At 38.2% G+C, this 16,655-nt stretch overlaps 5 protein-coding genes across 6 annotated transcripts; 1 reads left to right on the top strand and 4 right to left on the bottom strand.

Moving 5' to 3' along the window:
• Positions 1–1,141: 1,141 nt before the first annotated feature.
• Positions 1,142–6,279, top strand: LOC117618654 (SKP1-like protein 21). Of its 2 annotated transcripts, XM_034348326.1 has the most exons (11): positions 1,142–1,289; positions 2,416–2,508; positions 2,594–2,686; positions 3,250–3,471; positions 3,714–3,905; positions 4,011–4,121; positions 4,320–4,398; positions 4,858–4,958; positions 5,100–5,278; positions 5,550–5,683; positions 5,763–6,279. In XM_034348326.1, the coding sequence occupies exons 3-11, from the start codon at positions 2,651–2,653 to the stop codon at positions 5,777–5,779; spliced, it is 1,071 nt and encodes a 356-aa protein (XP_034204217.1). In that variant the 5' UTR covers positions 1,142–1,289; positions 2,416–2,508; positions 2,594–2,650; the 3' UTR covers positions 5,780–6,279. The 2 variants fall into 2 exon arrangements, with proteins under 2 accessions (XP_034204217.1, XP_034204218.1); XM_034348327.1 differs by lacking the exon at positions 2,416–2,508.
• Positions 6,280–6,379: 100 nt separating this feature from the next.
• LOC117618657 lies at positions 6,380–7,710 on the bottom strand. The gene has a single exon (XM_034348329.1). The coding sequence runs from the start codon at positions 7,364–7,366 to the stop codon at positions 6,608–6,610; it is 759 nt and encodes a 252-aa protein (XP_034204220.1). The 5' UTR covers positions 7,367–7,710; the 3' UTR covers positions 6,380–6,607.
• A 1,385-nt stretch (positions 7,711–9,095) lies between these two features.
• LOC117618445 lies at positions 9,096–10,027 on the bottom strand. The gene has a single exon (XM_034348012.1). The coding sequence runs from the start codon at positions 9,816–9,818 to the stop codon at positions 9,096–9,098; it is 723 nt and encodes a 240-aa protein (XP_034203903.1). The 5' UTR covers positions 9,819–10,027.
• A 225-nt stretch (positions 10,028–10,252) lies between these two features.
• LOC117619446 lies at positions 10,253–11,203 on the bottom strand. The gene has a single exon (XM_034349409.1). The coding sequence runs from the start codon at positions 11,151–11,153 to the stop codon at positions 10,371–10,373; it is 783 nt and encodes a 260-aa protein (XP_034205300.1). The 5' UTR covers positions 11,154–11,203; the 3' UTR covers positions 10,253–10,370.
• Positions 11,204–11,777: 574 nt separating this feature from the next.
• Positions 11,778–16,643, bottom strand: LOC117619690. The gene is made up of 10 exons (XM_034349696.1): positions 16,386–16,643; positions 15,335–15,556; positions 14,951–15,087; positions 14,785–14,829; positions 14,643–14,696; positions 14,127–14,231; positions 13,810–14,013; positions 13,632–13,717; positions 12,524–13,542; positions 11,778–12,420 (listed from the first exon to the last, which is right to left on the bottom strand). Exons 2-10 carry the CDS (start codon positions 15,510–15,512, stop codon positions 12,146–12,148), a joined length of 2,103 nt encoding a protein of 700 aa, XP_034205587.1. The 5' UTR covers positions 15,513–15,556; positions 16,386–16,643; the 3' UTR covers positions 11,778–12,145.
• Positions 16,644–16,655: the final 12 nt, after the last annotated feature.

The raw sequence follows: 16,655 nt of genomic DNA, 5'->3' as shown, positions 1-16,655 counted from the left end.
CCCCTCAAAATGCCTCTAGTACAACCTTAAATAAAAACAACATTAAACTACAAGAAAAAAGTCGTTAGTTTTTTTTTAATACAACTAATAGTCTAAAGGGGAAGGAGGTTTCTCACACATATACTAATAAAATAATATATTTATAATGATGTTGAGAGATTAATTAAAAAAAATACAAGCAATTAATAAATAATTTTGTGAGTAAAAGATTAAGCAAAATTAAAGAGTGGTAAATGAATTTGGTGGTGTGAAAATTTTGAAGAAATAGGTGGGTTTTATAGGGAAAATTGAATAGCACAAAAACTTTAGAAAAAGAAAGAAAATTAATGTTGGTATTAGTTTTCACAAAATTTTCATTGGTATTAATTGCACTAACAATATCGAATCATGCTTGAGTAGCGTCAGTGAGTGTGAGTATTACCTTTTAAAACCAACTGTTGGATGAGCAAATGTTGGTTGAGTGCATGGGTGCTGACAAGCAAGTTAATATAGTAGTTGCGTTGAAGAGAGTGAAGCAGCTACTGAGTGGGGGTGTGTGGGGTGCACTTGGGTGGGTTGGGTATTAACGTTGAGCTATAAAAGATCAAATCACCTGTGCTATAGCTCAGGTTAGCATGTTCATAGGTCCGTCTCTGATAATGGGTATCCATTGACCATTTCTATTGAAAAATAAAGGGTTTAAGTCAGAGATATGCTAATAATTGCATAATCTCAAACAAAAAAAGGGGTATTACTTTTTCTCCAACCAAGAATTTAAGCATTATGATTAAGGGTGTAGGCTTAAGGAAAAGATAAATAAACATCTTAAAAGAGAGAAAAAAAAGCATTGGACCTGAGTTTTAGCAGCATGAGATAAGATAGGGTGAAAATAAAGATCCGAAAAAAGAAAAAGTAAAAAAGCGAAAAACAATGTTGGACGTAGCAGTGGCCCGTATAGTTGCTTGTTAAGGCCCATTTACAAAAACCTAACCCAACCCAAGAGGTGCTGGCAGCTTACAATCCGACCCGCCCAAATATGAATCGGGCCGATTCCTTCCCGAATCCCCATCCAAAAGTCCGAAGCCCTAACTACCAGCACGTGTGAGGGCGCCTCCTTCTTTGATAGAGTCACGTGCCGGACACAACCGCACGGAGACTCAAATCGTGATAGGGAAATATACAGAGGAAAGGGAACACACAGAAAGACAGAGATAGAGCATTTCTGAAACCCTAGCTACCAGTACTCCACCCCCAATTTCACCATACAAGTTTGTCTAAAAAATTTCCATGCATTTAAGCTCATATTTAAGGTAGGCTAAGCTCTCTTTCTAATACAAATACATATCTTTATATATGTATGCATGCAATCTATGTTAATTATATTTTGCTGAATTCAGGATTAGTTAATCGATTGATTATCAATTGAAGGTATTGTATATATATATTTTAACAGAAATGGTGTTGTCGTTTCTGGATGAAAATAGAATAGTATTGTTGATAAGGGTTTTCTTAGTTGCAAGGTGGAATCTTCAATAATGAAAGTTGAAGATTTTTCTTTTGGTGGAAATGGGTTGGATTTCCGAAACCATTTGACATGGTTTATAATCTGAAATTTTCTTATTTGTCATTGAAATTCGGCTTTTCAGTTTCCTGGCAACCTAAAGAGAGCGTTTAGGAAGATGAAAGTTTGAATCTTGTATTTTTCTTTTCTCAGTTCTTATTTGGCCAGCAAACCAACTGTTTGCATTACACTCCTCTTTTCCATTCATATTTCTTTTGGGTCCCGGGGATGAAGAACCTAAGATGTCCTGTTTCTTATTAGGATTCTATATAAATTGGCTTCCAATGCAAAGTTGTCTTGTTTGTAATTACGGTCTCCATCCCATTCTTTGTTAGACCAGGATACTATCTTGAGTTAAGAATGTTGGTTTTATGCATGTTTCAGTTATATACTACTATGTATTGTAGTTATCATTCAATCTCTTATATTTTCGTCTGGTATTGACTATGAGCTTTGCTCTGCTACTGTGAAATTTATTTGTTCTCAACTTTCCCAACCTCTCTAGATGGACTATTTGTAGTTGGAAACCAATAACTTGTATGTTGTACGTGAATGTACTGGTGTAAAGTGAATAAGAACAAGTGAAAACTGATACAACTGGAATCTACTGTCATGGGGAAGCTGGGATCTCCTCCCTTCAATAAAGAACCAGTCTTTGTGCTCATCAATATCTCTCATTTATGCACACAGAGACACTGAAAAACTCCGTTGAAGTTTTTCTATGAATTTACTGGCATTTCTTTTTTCTTGTTACAATTATCACTGTTGATTGTTATAGTTAAATTAAAATTAGTGTTGATACTCATCTTGAAATTTCAGGCATATCATCTCTGGTTTGCTCTCCACCTCTTATTGTTTGTTACCTCTAAATACAGGAAAAATATTTGAGAAAGCTCTCCGGATAAGAATGCTAATACACATTTTGTTGGGATTCAAGATCGTATCATTTTGGGAAGCACTGATAAATAGTCTGTCCTTACTTAACAAAGTTAAGCTTTTGAATAGAGAAAAGGTTTTATTTGCCTTGTGACTTCCTTGTTTTTGGAATTGGAGGTGCAAGGTGGTTTCTGGTTCACATCTTCTAAAGTTTAGTTGCAGTATCACTGTCAAATGTCAGAAGGTGTCATGGCGGTAGTCAAACCTGAGGTATGCTATTTCATTATCTGATGAGTTATAAATGGTAATTTAGATAAATTAGATTATTTAGTTTGGACAACATAGTCAATCTAATTTTGCCCATTTTATCTTTTTAGCTGCCTATGTATCTTTTAGGGCCCTTTGTCATTTGAGTATGACGGGAAGGGTTTCTTGTCTAGTTGTTGAAAATTGTTCAAGGGCATACTTGCTCTCTCTCTCTCTCTCTCTCTCTCTCTCAATGATAAACATACCTTTGAGATTTTGATTTAGGATGAACAAGATGTCCGAGGTTTATGGTTTAGGGTAAACTCTTGCAGGAATCTTAATGGAGAATAGTTTCTATGTGGTAGATCATGTGGTGAGACCTAAATATTAAGGGGTTTAGTTGCGGTGATTTCAGCTGCGTAGAAATTATTTTAAGATGGTAGTTAACACTGCCACATCTAGGGTTATGGGTTCTGTGAGTGGCATGTCGTAGTTCAAGCTAAGATAATACATTCAACTTTAGGAGAACATTAATTGTGGTTCTCTTTCGACTCCCTCTGAATTTTTCTTATGTTTTGTTCAACTAGATGAAGTCTTACATCTGGCTTCAAACCGCTGATGGCTCAATCCAACAAGTAGAAGAAGAGGTTGCCATGTTTTGTCCCATGATCTGCCGAGAAATACTGCAGACAGGAATGGGATCTTCCAAAAATTATGCTATATCACTTCCTCAACGAGTTAACCCTGCCATTTTGGGCTTAATACTTGACTATTGCCGGTTTCATCAAGTACCAGGTCGCTCTAATAAGGTCTGATACATAAATCTGGCACTCATAGTTTCTTCTGCTTTTCCTGCATGATATTGTTCACCAATTAGCAAGAAATGATACAAAGCTTATGTATAAAAATTGGAGCAAAATGCATGCTATGTGGGTGAGAAGTGGAGGTTTTAATATTCTGCTATCCGTTACCATCTTGTACACAGTGAAGTCAGAAGTAATTATATGATTCAATTGTTATGTGTATTTGAGAGTACTGTTATCTTGTTTAGGAACGCAAAACTTTTGACGAGAAATTTATTCGAATGGATACAAAAAAGTTATGTGAGTTGACATCTGCTGCTGACAGCCTCCAATTGAAGCCTTTGGTTGATCTCACTAGCCGAGCACTTGCTCGAATTATTGAAGGAAAAACACCTGAGGAGATACGTGAGACATTCCATTTACCTGATGATCTCACCGAGGTTTGTTGCTATCAGAAGTCCTTGGTTTTTATTTTCTTTCATCCATATTTTTTGGTTTTTATTTTCTTTCATCCATATTTTTCATGCATACATGGTTCAATCCAGGAGGAGAAGTTGGAACCTTTGAGAAACATAACTGATGATCCACGTATCCGGCTTCTTAATCGGTTATATGCTAGAAAGAGGAAAGAATTAAAAGAGAGAGAGAAACTGAAGGTGCTTACTTTTACTTGAAGAGTTTGAAGCCTTTACCATATGTTAAATGCGATATTTGTGGTAATTTTATATTTCACAATATTTATTATTTGAATTGTGTGTAAAGTAGTCCAATTGTGATTATGTTTTGGAGTCTTGAATGGTTAAAATTTGCATATACGTGTTTGCACTAATAGAAAGTTCTCTTATTTGTTTCAGAATGTTGAGGTTGAGGAAGAGCGTGTCGATGAACGTTCAGTCGATGACCTCTTGACTTTTATAAATGGTGGAAGTGGAGGTGTGATCCAGAAATCTTTCCTCTTTATCCTGGTTGCAAATTGTGTGCCTTTATTCTTACATATTGAGTTTTGACTTTTTGAGACTTCTTCCTTCGGTGTATAAATTTATATGTTATGTTGGGCTCTCAAATTGGTAGTACATAGAATTCTCATCTGTGGTGTTGCTTAGTGAAGTGAGTTTGCTTCCAAAGGACCACTTTGTAGAAGGTTACTGGCATCTATGTTCTAGCTCCATGGACAAGGAGCAGAACATTTTGGGGTTTACATAGATTTTGATAGGTTACATAGAAGGTTACTGGCATCTCAGTACATTCACATATATCGATACTTCAAGAAGTATTCAAGATTGTTTTTCCTTTCATTCTATACTATCGCTTGGAATATGAGAGTTGTATTTGATATACCTATCTTGTTACTTGTTATCTACTAACTTAACCGTAATGTGATATGCTCTACAGAGTCAAAGGGGGTTAAGACCAATAAGAATAAAAAGAAAAATCGGAGAAGAAAAGATCATCCAAAAGACTCTTCAACCAGTGTAAATGGAAGCCATAATAAGGTTGGTACCTCTCTCTCTCTCTCTCTCTCTCTCTCTCTGCCCCAACCCCACAATTAAGTGTGTATAGTCTGCTTGTGACTATTTTCCTGCATATGTCAGCATTTGTTTGTGATTTCTCATTGTTGGTGCTTACATTTTTAGGACTTGGATGCTCTTTCTTCTGATTACCATGATGTTGACATTATCAATGTTGAGTCGCCATCTCCCAGTTCTTCAAAGTTGCTAGATTCTACATCAGTTACCTTTTCACCAAAGCTTGAGTTTGATGATTGTGATATTGATGATGATTTAGATCCCGCCATGAAGGAGGAGCTTGACAGGTAACAACAATGTCCAGATAGAGTTTATCGATGATGAATCAAACTTATGTTTATTCGTAGATCATACTAAAATCTATGACTGTAGTATGGAACTTTCGGGGTTCAAATAAAATATGCATTATGCTGATTCTTGTTTCAACGTACGTGGAAATTATTATGTAATATCCCATTACTTGGTTACTAAGTATAATGTATAGATATTTAATGATTATTGCAATACTATTTTTTTGTCGTATGCCATATTTTACTCTATGTTCTATGCTTTATGTAGGGAAGTGGAGGATTTTGCACGAAGATTAAACTCAGATTGGCCAGAAAGAATGCAGGAAATTTTATCATTGGGCCAAGAAAGGAAGCTTGCACCTATAAATATAAATGGCAATGGCTCTGCGCATAGATATACAAGTATGTTGGAATTCATCCTGAGAGAGAAGGTTGAGTGCAGATTGTAGTTAGACTGACAGAGTTACTGGGTGGTATGCAGGTTTGGACAGGAGATAATGAGAGGATTATTTAATCATAATGTCCAGCAACTCGAGTGATTGGAAGAGAAGCTACCCATGGGGTTTGCTGCTGCAGAAGCTTAAAAGAGGGAGCAGTGTTTTTGGTGTTGACGGCATGTGAGTATATTTGTTTGTTTTTCCATCACCAAATGCAATTTTCGTTCTGTGGCATCTTCTATGTTGAAGAAAGGAAAGAGACAGATGTTTAAAAAAAGAAAGGAACTCGGAGGCTACAATAGGAGCAAAGTTTCCTCGTTGTCTCGAGAGCTTATTTTCTCTTTTTGGTTGTTTAAGAGGAACTAATTTCCTCTGTTTTGCCTTGAGCCATTGTTGCTGGCTGTCTTCTGTACTTTCTTGAAATGATGCTGAATTTACAGATGTACCTTTTTCATTTTCATTTCTTATAGGCCCCATTTGGCTTTGGAAAGTCTTACGAGAAGTTGTAAGTTCTTAAGTTAATGTAATGAAATTGAAATGCAAAATAAAGGTTATTCAAAAGGTTTTGTACAATTTGGTCATTTCATGTGATGGATAGGCCAATTATATATATGTGACAAATATAAATGGTAGACCTATTAGGTTCCATGTGCACAACTTAAGCTTTCAACTGGCCAAAACCATAGATAATAATGATAATAATAATACAGAAGACTCCTTTTGGGCCCTTTGGAATAACTTTGCCATGGAGATTTAGTGTTAATTCAGCCAAACATACACAGCTCTGCGACTAAGGAAAAAGACTAAAGGATTATCTACGAAGATCATTTATTCATTAATAAACGAAAAGAGAAAAAGAAAAAAGTATGCCCTTGAGTACATTGATTGGTCAATATTCTTTCACTTTTTGCAGGGAGTAATATTTCTTGAAAGCTCTAGGAAGATAAACAGGCAATAAGAACCCAAAAAGGTTGAAGCACCAAAAGGCCATGTTAGCAATTGCAAGCCCTCTCCCAAGATACAATCTCTTTGCAGATCCACCATACTCTTCATACTCTTTGGAAAACTCACTTCTGAGCCACTCCACAATGGTGAAAATCCTCCTGGAATTATAGAAAACCGGCACGAAAACGCGTATAGGGGTCGAAAACCTGTCAGTGAACGCCACTCCTTCCATGAACACTTGACTGGCAAGAAGGAAAACATGTGGGGAAGCAGCGCTGATGCCTTCTTTGTCACCCTCCACAATGCCCTCAAGTATATAAGCTATGGGCAGCAAAAGGCCTACGATGGCTCCCACGAGAACATAGAGGCGCAGAATCTTGTTTTGAGGGTTAAACACTGCAGCGTCTTTAGGAGAATTGAGGGTTGTGGGGAAAGCAACTTTGGAGATGAAGTGGATGTAGATCATGGAGAAGAGAACGAAAGCAAAGTCTGTAGGGCTTACCATGCCGCTGGCCGCGAGGACAACGATGACTGCCAGGGCGTTGAGCTGCCGGAAGGAGAACAAACCGGGTTTGCGTTGGGCTGAGGGCTTTTGGCCGGGGCTGAGCTTTGAGGAAGCTGGGTCATGGTGTTCTTTGAATTCATGTTCTTGTTCTTTTGGCAGGCTTATGTCATTGCAAGTTGGACCAACCCCACCTGACATTTTCTCTGTGTTTTGTTGTTTGTTATGAGAGAGAGAGAGAGAGAGAGAGAGAGAGAGAGAGAGAGAGAGAGAGAGAGTTGGATTTGCTTGCACAGAAGCGGAGTTGAAGTAAAGTTGCAGAGAGAAAATGAAAAATTGTGATGAAGAAGAAAAAGTGATTAAGCTCAGAGAGGAAATTTAAGATGGGGAGAGGGGAAGATAGGTTCAGGCATAAGGTGGGGAGGGTGGATACGTGGCAGTGTAATAGCGTATTAAGGAAACAGCTTGGTTAGAAGAAGAGAGGTTGTGGACATAATTTTATCTAATTTTGTTAGTCTAAGTCAAAATGGCTTAGCTGTTCTTAAGCTTAGCTTGTCAAATTGGACAAAGGAAATATGTCTGTCTGAGCTACTTGCAGGCCATGGAATTCGGTGCCATGACAAAATTTACACTTAGGTTTCAGTGTGTGGCAGTGTTTGTTTCCCGCAGTGCATGTGGTGATCATGGGACCCACAATAAAATTTTATTTAAGAGCATTTTCACCAGTTAGCCATTTGCCATGGCAAGGGGAGCCTTAGGGCAGCTACTATTCACGTGAATAGTGGCTGTCCTAACCCTCCCAGCAAAATATGTTTCCAGCAGTTTACGCTTGCCATGGCAAATACTATTCATTTTTTTGTTTTTTTCACAACTTTGTTTACTTAAACAATTAATTTGGACAATATTTTTGGATAAGAGTTTTGGGTTCCTACGTGTCAATACTATTCATATCGGATAAGATTTTCGGTTTCAAATTTCAGATACATTTCAAAATTCAAATTTCAGATAAATTTTAAATTTTAAATTTCATTTGAATTTCAAATTTTAGATAAGATTTTCACCCTATAAGATTGCGCCATGTGTCATATCTATCTGTCTAAATTTTTCTATAAAACCAGAGGCTCAACTCTACATGATAGAGAAAAAAATAACTTGAAAGTGAAAAAATATTGAGTAGAAAGTGAATAATAGTAGAATGAGAAGAAAATGTATGAGGAGTTGGTGTTAAAAGTGAAGAGTATTGGATGGTATTTGTAGAAAAAAAATTTCAGTATTTTTTTTTAAAAATTTCAATTTTTTTTTATTTTTTTATTTGAAAAAAAATTAGATGCTGTTGGATTTCTGAAAAAAAGGAGATCGGAGAGCCTAGAAGAAGCCACGTGGAAGAAAGCCGTTGGGGGGTGCGGTTTCGATTTTTTTATTCGGGGAAAAATGGCTGCCGTTGGATTGCTGAAAAAATTGAATCGGAGAGCTCAGAAGCGCGCCACGTGGAAGAGAGCCGTTGGGGGACTATAGTGGGCGCGTCAATGCACGCGCCAACGTTAAAAAAATTTTAAACGCCAGCGCTGACGTCATCACTTGCCCTCGAGCTGGAGCTCGAGCCAGCCTCCCTCTCAGGCCAGCCCAATTTCCTGGGCTCCACATCTTGCCCTGCCCGCCCCCCCTTGCTGGAAATGCTCTAAAAGACAGAAAATTACCCTGCAAATTGAAATTACAAAAGTGAGAGTGATGGAGACTATTTTTCTAAGAGAAGAACTAGTCAACATTGAACTAGAAAACTTTTGTTTACAATTAAGAAAAAGAAGAAACTAAACTCTAATTTCTTACTGATCAACTGAACTACAAACACATCTTCCAAATTTCTGACAGAAGAACACTGGTAACTGAAGTAGTAAAAGGATAGAGATACAAGTCACTGCTGGAACCATTTTCAATCTTTGCTTTCCTTGTGGGCAGAGTAATATTTCTTGAAAGCTGCTGGAAGATGGACAAGCAACAAGAACCCGAAAAGATTCAAGGACCAAAAGGCCAAATTAGCAACAGCAAGCATTCTACCTAGGTAAAGTCTCCTTGCAGATGCACCGTACGCTTCTTTAGAGAACTCATTTTTAAGCCACTCCACAAGGGTAAAAATCCTCTTGGAATTATAGAAAACGGGCACGAAGAGGCGTATGGGAGTCGAAAACCTGTCATTGAAAACCACTCCATCCATGATGACTTGACTGGCAAGAAGAAAAACATGAGGAGCAGCTGCTTTAATTCCTTGTTTGTCACCTTCCATAATGCCCTCAAAGATATATGCTATTGGGAGAACAAGGCCTATGATGACACCCAAGAGAGCATAGAGGCGCAGAAACTTGTTTTGGGGGTTAAAGGCTTGGGGATCTTTAGAAGAAGGGAGGGTGGGAAAAGCAAATTTTGAGAGGAAGTAGATGTAGATGAAGGAAAAGAGAACGAAAGCAAAGTCTCCAGGGCTTACCATGCCACTGGCTGATAGGACTATGATGACTGCCAGGGCATTGATCTGCCAAAAGGGGAGGACCCCAGCTTTCTTGAGCTTTGAACAAGTTGGGTCTTGGCTTTGTTTGAGTTCATGTTCTTGTTCTTTTGGGAGGCTAATGTCACTGTAAGTTGGACCAACCCCACCTGACATTTTGTGTCTTTGTAAGACAAGTTTTCTTGGTTATGGTCAACTGGGAAAGTAGGACTTGGGAGATTTTCCTTGCACAAAATGTGAGCTGAAGTTATATACAGAAGGAGGCAAATCAATGTGGCATATGCACAAGGAAGAAGAAAGAAAGTTATGAGCTCCTTTTAAATATAAAAATGGAGTAAGAAGATTTGAAACAGAAAAATATTCTTACTGATTTTTGTGTAATTGAGTATAAAATTAAACAGGGGAAAATGACAAGATCAAGGGAGTCTGATAGAGTTGAACAAAAAATGACCAAGATGGACAAGTGGAAGTCTCATGGGAATTTTTAGGTGTTAACCTTATCCCTATTTTTCTGGGCCTATGTTCTTATCTTCTTCAAGCTCATTGAAATTAGACACCAGGAACATGTATTTTAAAGTCCAAATACCAAATACCGAAATACAATACATACATTATTTTTTGATGTGTCTACATACGCATACATCCACGTATACATACAGCTGTGTGTGTTCAGTTGACGTTGAAACAAACATATATTGATATTAGAGTTCACTCTGTTTTTGCAGAGTAATATTTCTTGAAAGCTCTAGGAAGATAAATGGGCAACATAAACCCAAAAAGATCCAAAGTCCAGAAAACCAAATTAGCAATGGCAAGCCATCTCCCAAGAGACAGTCTCCTTGCAGCAGCAGATGCAGACCCACCACCATAATCATCACTATAGCCTTTGGAAAATTCATTTCGAACCCAATCCACAAGCGTGAAAATCCTCTTCGCGTTAAAGAAAACCGGCACGAAAACCCGAATCGGAGTCGAGAACCTGTCGGAGAAAGCCACTCCGTCGACAAAGGCTTGACTGGCAAGAAGAAACACGTGCGGGGCAGCCGCTCTGATGCCTTCTTTATCTCCTTCCAAGAAGCCATCGAAGATATAGGCTATGGGGAGGACGAGGCCGATGACGGCTCCAAAGATTGGGCCAAGTCTGACCATTTTGCTTTGCGGGTTGAAGACTGGTATGTCCTGAGATGGGTCTCTGGAAATAGTTGGGAAGGAGAATTTGGAGAGGATAAAGATGTAGACGATGGAGAAGAAAACAAAGGCCAAGTCTTGCAGGCTGACCATGCCGCTGGCTGAGAAGACAAGCATGACTATGAGGGCATTGAGCTGCCACAGAGAGATGAGATTAGCTTTGCGTACAGTTTCCATGGTTTGACCCTTTTCTGGGTTGAGGTATTTCAGGGAGCTTGCTGGGACGTTGTCGTTTTGTTGTTTGAATACACATTCATGTTCCTGTTCTTGTTCTTCTTGGAGGCTAAGGTCTTCGTGAGCCATTTTCTTGGTTATGGTTTAACTGGGAACTATGAGAGTTGGGATTTTCTCTCTCTCTGTTTTATTGCAGAGAAAAAGAGAGCTGAATTGGAGTTATATATAGAGGGGAGAAGAGTGGAGAAGAAAGACGGGTGAAGCATATATATCTGTTAGCAGAGTGGACACGTGCTAGCCACGTAGGAATTTGAGGTGTATGCGGTGTAAGTTGACAAACCAGTTGCTGAGTTGAGAGAGGTGTGACATAACCTTAGCTTTTTTTTCGCTTGTTTTTCTTTCCTGGAAAAGCTTTTGTATGTTTGGGAAAATAAGTTTATCTTCCTTCAAGGGCAATTATAATCTCCTTTTTACACCTTTTCATTTGCATGTAGTGTGTACTAATGGTTAATTTGGAACAATTTATCTAAAAATGAAGGTACTAGAACACTTTTTGAAATGAAATCGGAATAACGAAAAAACGCTATTAACCAATTGAGCTATAAACCAAGTCAACATTTAAATGATCTTTTTTAGGTGAATTTAAATATTTTTACATCGAAAAAGAACTATAATAGTAGAACTTCAGACTGCCTACATACTCATTTAAATTTTATACATAAAGAAAATATATTCAGCAAATAGCCTTGTCCAGAAATTGACTAATTCAGTCTGTCGGTCTCATTGCCGACGGTACAAAGAATATATGGCAACAAAAATAAATAAGGACGGTTCACACTAAAAAAATCAAATTTTATTACATAAAATTTTGACAATTAAGCAAGAAAAGAAACAAAGAAGAAAATCTCAAAATCTCACTAAATCAATCTGCTGTGACAACAAAAGAAAAAAAAAGGCAGAACTATAAAACTCATCTTCCAAAACTTTTCTTCAATTTTCTGACAGAAGACCACTGGTAAAACTGGAACCCTCTGCTAAGAATATAATGACTGGGCTAAACTGTGCACATCGTATAACCAAAAAAAAAACAAAAACAAAAACCATCCCTTTCCCCTCTATCGCTAGGTAACTGTGCTCTGTTTGGGAATGTATTTTATCTTCAAACCCTTTTCAGGCTTCGTCCTGTACTTGACTTTAGCAGCTCCAGCAGTTGGAACCTCAAGTCCCTCTACATTTACAAGCCGGTTTTCTGCATTGCCAAGAATGCTGCGTTTAAACTTCAATGAATGACTAGATTCTACTTCGCCGTCATTTTGATTGTCTGGGCACCTGGGAGGCTCAGAGTCTTGTAATAGAACCAATTCTACATGGTCTGCCGCAATAGCTTCCTTCCACCCTGCACAAATAAAGATGCTTACTTATTGTATGGTATTTTAGGGTTAATTAACTTAGGTGGGTAGTGTACATAAGATCAAGATACACAATGGAACTGAACTCACTCTGTGCAAGAAAATCTTTTGCTGCACGGCAAGAGAACCTCAAGCTTCCAGTTTCATCCAGGTGAGTAGAGCCATTCCCATTTCCATCTTTACCGCCATCCATGACACCCGATCTTGGACAATTTTCACTGGAAGGGTTTTGACTGTTGCCCTTTTCAGCTACCACGTCAATTTCAGATGCTCTGTTGCCATTCTGAATTGCCATAGGACCCTTTGTTCCATGCCGGCTCACAGGCCTCCAAAGCTTCACTGTTGACCGATTTGTGCCACTATGTACCAAATCAGGTTTATTGGTTTTATCGTGAGCATTGTTCTTTGGAATTTGATGCTCCAAAAGGCAATCATCATCAACTCCGGCCAGATTATCACTTTCTTGGGAACAATTTCCAAGATTGACCGATATGGAACCAATCAAAACCTCTTGGTTCTTAATTTGATCTGGTTCAGTTGCTTCCTTCTGTACTCCAGCTTTCAAGCTTCCCCCATTATATTCTGGTTTAGGCTTTCGACTCCAGACTTTATTGCCACTAGAAGCAGTCCTTGAATCCCTGTGGTTACCATGATTTTGTACGGATGAAAGCTTCGATGTTTGAGAGCTCTGACCTCCATGAAATCCATTAGGCACACCCCGCTGTGATTTTGACAACACCTGCCATCGGGCAACAACTGCACGCCGACAACCACTTCCTTGCACCATTCGCCGTTCAACATTTGGACCACTCACCGAATCAGTATGTCCATGGATAAATTCAGTCTGAGATTCGGGATCCACATTTTCATCAGCAGTTGAAAGTTGGAATGCTTCGAGAGATAAGCTATCATGAGCCTGCACATCTGAACTGGTCGTGTCAGAATCAAATGTTGCTGAAGGACTAGATGTTTCTACCAGTGGCTCAGCCTCCAGTGTTTCGTCAATGTTCTCTTTAACATCGACTTGAACCCCATGTCTTTGATCCTTTGCCTTTTGTTCTTTCTGCCTAAGCTTCTTCTGCCTTTTCCTTTCCATGAGCTCTGCTTGCCTACAGAAATTCGAAAAATAAAATGAAACAAATTACACAGTTGAAGAACCACATGCACTGAAAATCCAAAAGAAATGCTTGATGTGTACCTTCTCTGAGCAGCTTCTTCTTCCTCCACTAGCAACTTCTGTAACCTCAAAGCTTCAGCATCCTTGTCAGCATGCCAGGCTTTCACCTGATAAAAAAATCAATACATGTTTAAACATGATTAAATAGAGTAAAACCAACTACGTTAAATAAATGGAAAAGAAAAACAAGAAAAGTTACCAATTTTTGTTCCACCAAGAAGCTTGTACAAGCAACTAAGTTCTTTGATTCAAGGCCAACCTTCCCAGCTTCCCCATCAAAAATATATCTTTGCATTGATATGGCTGTCCCAGATAAGAACGTCTTTTCACTTGCATCATCAAGGATAGAAAATAACTCCTGGGAAGAAATGGGAAACCTGGAAGGTCTAGCTTGGACAATATCCTGATAAGGACATAAAAAAGAAAAAAGTCAGATATATCACATCCATAGAACAGGCCATATGTAAGTTCATTACAATAAAAGCTGATACACAAAAACAAAGAATAAGGCCTTACCAAAAGGGCAGAACCAGCCTTCAAATAAATGTGGGGCATTGAAGAAAATCCTGGTTTCCGAATATGTGTCGTCAATGCCTTTATGATTGAAGACCCTGGAACTTCCTAGAAAGTACATTAAATTAGGATCTCTACTTCAAAAACTACTCCTTTCAAACGATTGCACTTTAAAAACAGATTTTTTGTAATAAAGAAAAAAGCAGAAGCAAAACAAATATGAAGCCAACACAAATAATATGAACTGACTTTTGAACAAAATGAAGCCCATAAGAAATTAACTGATCATAAGTAACTGGAGGAGGTATGCAAAGACAAAAATCATGGTCAATTCAAAACTATGATCTATGAGGGAAAAATAATACATTTACTGTCCTACCTTGGTTCATGGTTCATGAATCTAAGCATAAGAGGCAAAAAAGAGTACCACTTAATATACCAGCACCATGCATACCATGGAAACATAATTAAGCTTATGATGCATGCAATCAAACATACAGGCAAGTAAACAGAAAATACCTCCAAAGTTACATTCTTGAATGATGTAGCTTCTTTTGCCTCTTCTGGCGATAGCTAGACAAAGTACAAATGATGGAATGAGTGAGCGCATCACTAAAAATAAGGTAGCACTCAGATAAATAATTCAAAGAAGAAATTGTACCTTATCCCAAAATGCCCCTAGAAGCTCCCTATTTTTAGAAGAATCCTACACGATGTAAGAAAATATTAAGCATTATGAGTAAACTGGAAAGAAAATTATGCTGAAAGTCGCAATACACAAAACTCAATATGAACAAAGTCATAACACTTTAAAATAGTAAGGAAACCTTATCAAGCTTTTTCAAGCGATGGTGCACACGTATGTGTCTTCTGTAGTTGATGGATGAACAAAACTCGCGGGGACATTTGTCACATTTTTGCAACTGCACTTTAATGGGCGAGTGCAAGGGCCAACCTGGAAGTTCTGCCAAAATTAACATTGCTTTGTCAGCAAACACATGCAACCAAAATACCATCTTATGACATATAATATACAAATTAGTGCAGCCATTGGCCTTAGCAGGACCAAGAAAAGCAAAACAGCCTCAGGACATTTAGCCCCATTTGAGACGGCTGCATTGAAGCCGAGCCTATCACAAATCTCAATAAAAAAGTTTCCCAATTCTATAATCCAACAAAATGTTGTGTTTAGAAGAAATAATTGCTGGTACCTTGTTGATCTAAGGCATGAAGTAGTTGAATCCACGGGACCGGACTATCCCCAGCCCTGGAGAAAGAAATGGAAGGCTCTTTTGCAACTTGTCTGATGATAGTGTCAAGGGAATCGTTTCCCTCCTCTGATTTCATAGCATCCAGAGTGTTTGAGGCCTTAAGTTTAGCAATTGGCATCTATTCACACAGAAACTTCAAATCCACCAGAGCACTAGATGCCTCTGTAAATAACATAAGACAAGTAAAAATAAGGAAAACATCTAACGACAAATTGACATGCAACTGAACTGGACTGAGGAATTCATATGCCACATCTTAAGCCGATGTAGCAAAAGATAGCAAGCTCGGGGCATAAAAACATCCTCCTTCATCTACATTACCCCTAATAAGTCTAATAAGAGCAAACTAAAATACAGAAGAAAAAGTAAATTGACACACCAGTGGGTATAACAAAACAAATTCTAAAATACAGATCCACCAGAAAGAATGCATAGCTAAAAGCTCCTCCACCTCGACAGAAAACGAAGCATCTACATACATAAGCAGGACGACTTCTTTATAGAAATATATTCTTACAAAAAAAAAAAATGAAATAAAATTGAGGCTAAACGAATCAACATACGGGGAATAAACCAAATTGAACCCACTATAGAAAAGGGAAACAAGACTTCAAATCTTTCATAATCCGCAGTCAGGAACTTAACATGCAATCAAAAATAAACCAAGCACGACTATAAGAATTAGCTAAGTTGAAAATAAACCATTCATATACAGCACAAAACTAATATATATATATATATATATCGAAATTCTCTTATAATTTTTTTCTATTTTGGTTGCACAAATACAAAGTCTTTCCAGCTATCAAACAGAACGACAATACAATTAACAAAAAATTAAAAATGACTCAGAAAGCATGAATATGAGAAGGCAAAGCTTGATAAGGTTTGGGAACACGTGATCTATGATCAATATGTGATTCTATATGTATATATGCACACATATATATGTAATACATGAAGGCACTGAGAGAGTAATCGGTTTACGTACCAGTGGAGGTGTGAGAAGAGATCGGTTCGATATAAAGAGAAGCTCAGGCGATCTGGGGGATTCGAAGCGGGCGGGAGGGAGATTGGGAGTGTTTGGCGGGAAGGAAAATCGCCGAGAATACGCGAGAAAGTGAGGCAAAGAAGGGAAAGGAGAGAGTTCCGACGGGGTGGAGAGAGAGCGAGAGAGTTCGTAAAGAGAAAATAAATCTAAAGGCTACAGAGATGGACGGGAAGGGAACCCCTCTTCACCCCTCTTCAGTAATAAGGAAAA

This window comes from Prunus dulcis, chromosome 2 (assembly GCF_902201215.1).
Source record: "Prunus dulcis chromosome 2, ALMONDv2, whole genome shotgun sequence".
Lineage (NCBI taxonomy): Eukaryota > Viridiplantae > Streptophyta > Magnoliopsida > Rosales > Rosaceae > Prunus > Prunus dulcis.
This window is presented reverse-complemented; position numbering and strand designations above follow the sequence as displayed.

Bases quoted from the DNA above. Each gene is read 5' to 3' on its own strand.
- LOC117619690 (XM_034349696.1), bottom strand. From the start codon at position 15,512: ATGCCAATTGCTAAACTTAAGGCCTCAAACACTCTGGATGCTATGAAA. The intron at 15,088-15,334 runs GTACCAGCAATT...TAATTTTGGCAG, and splicing joins TCATGCCTTAGATCAACAAG to AACTTCCAGGTTGGCCCTTG. The intron at 13,718-13,809 runs GTAACTTTTCTT...TTTTTTTATCAG, and splicing joins TCTTGGTGGAACAAAAATTG to GTGAAAGCCTGGCATGCTGA.
- LOC117618657 (XM_034348329.1), bottom strand. From the start codon at position 7,366: ATGTCAGGTGGGGTTGGTCCAACTTGCAATGACATAAGCCTGCCAAAA.
- LOC117618445 (XM_034348012.1), bottom strand. From the start codon at position 9,818: ATGTCAGGTGGGGTTGGTCCAACTTACAGTGACATTAGCCTCCCAAAA.
- LOC117619446 (XM_034349409.1), bottom strand. From the start codon at position 11,153: ATGGCTCACGAAGACCTTAGCCTCCAAGAAGAACAAGAACAGGAACAT.
- LOC117618654 (XM_034348327.1), top strand. From the start codon at position 2,651: ATGTCAGAAGGTGTCATGGCGGTAGTCAAACCTGAG. The intron at 2,687-3,249 runs GTATGCTATTTC...TTGTTCAACTAG, and splicing joins TGGCGGTAGTCAAACCTGAG to ATGAAGTCTTACATCTGGCT. The intron at 4,399-4,857 runs GTGTGATCCAGA...TATGCTCTACAG, and splicing joins TATAAATGGTGGAAGTGGAG to AGTCAAAGGGGGTTAAGACC.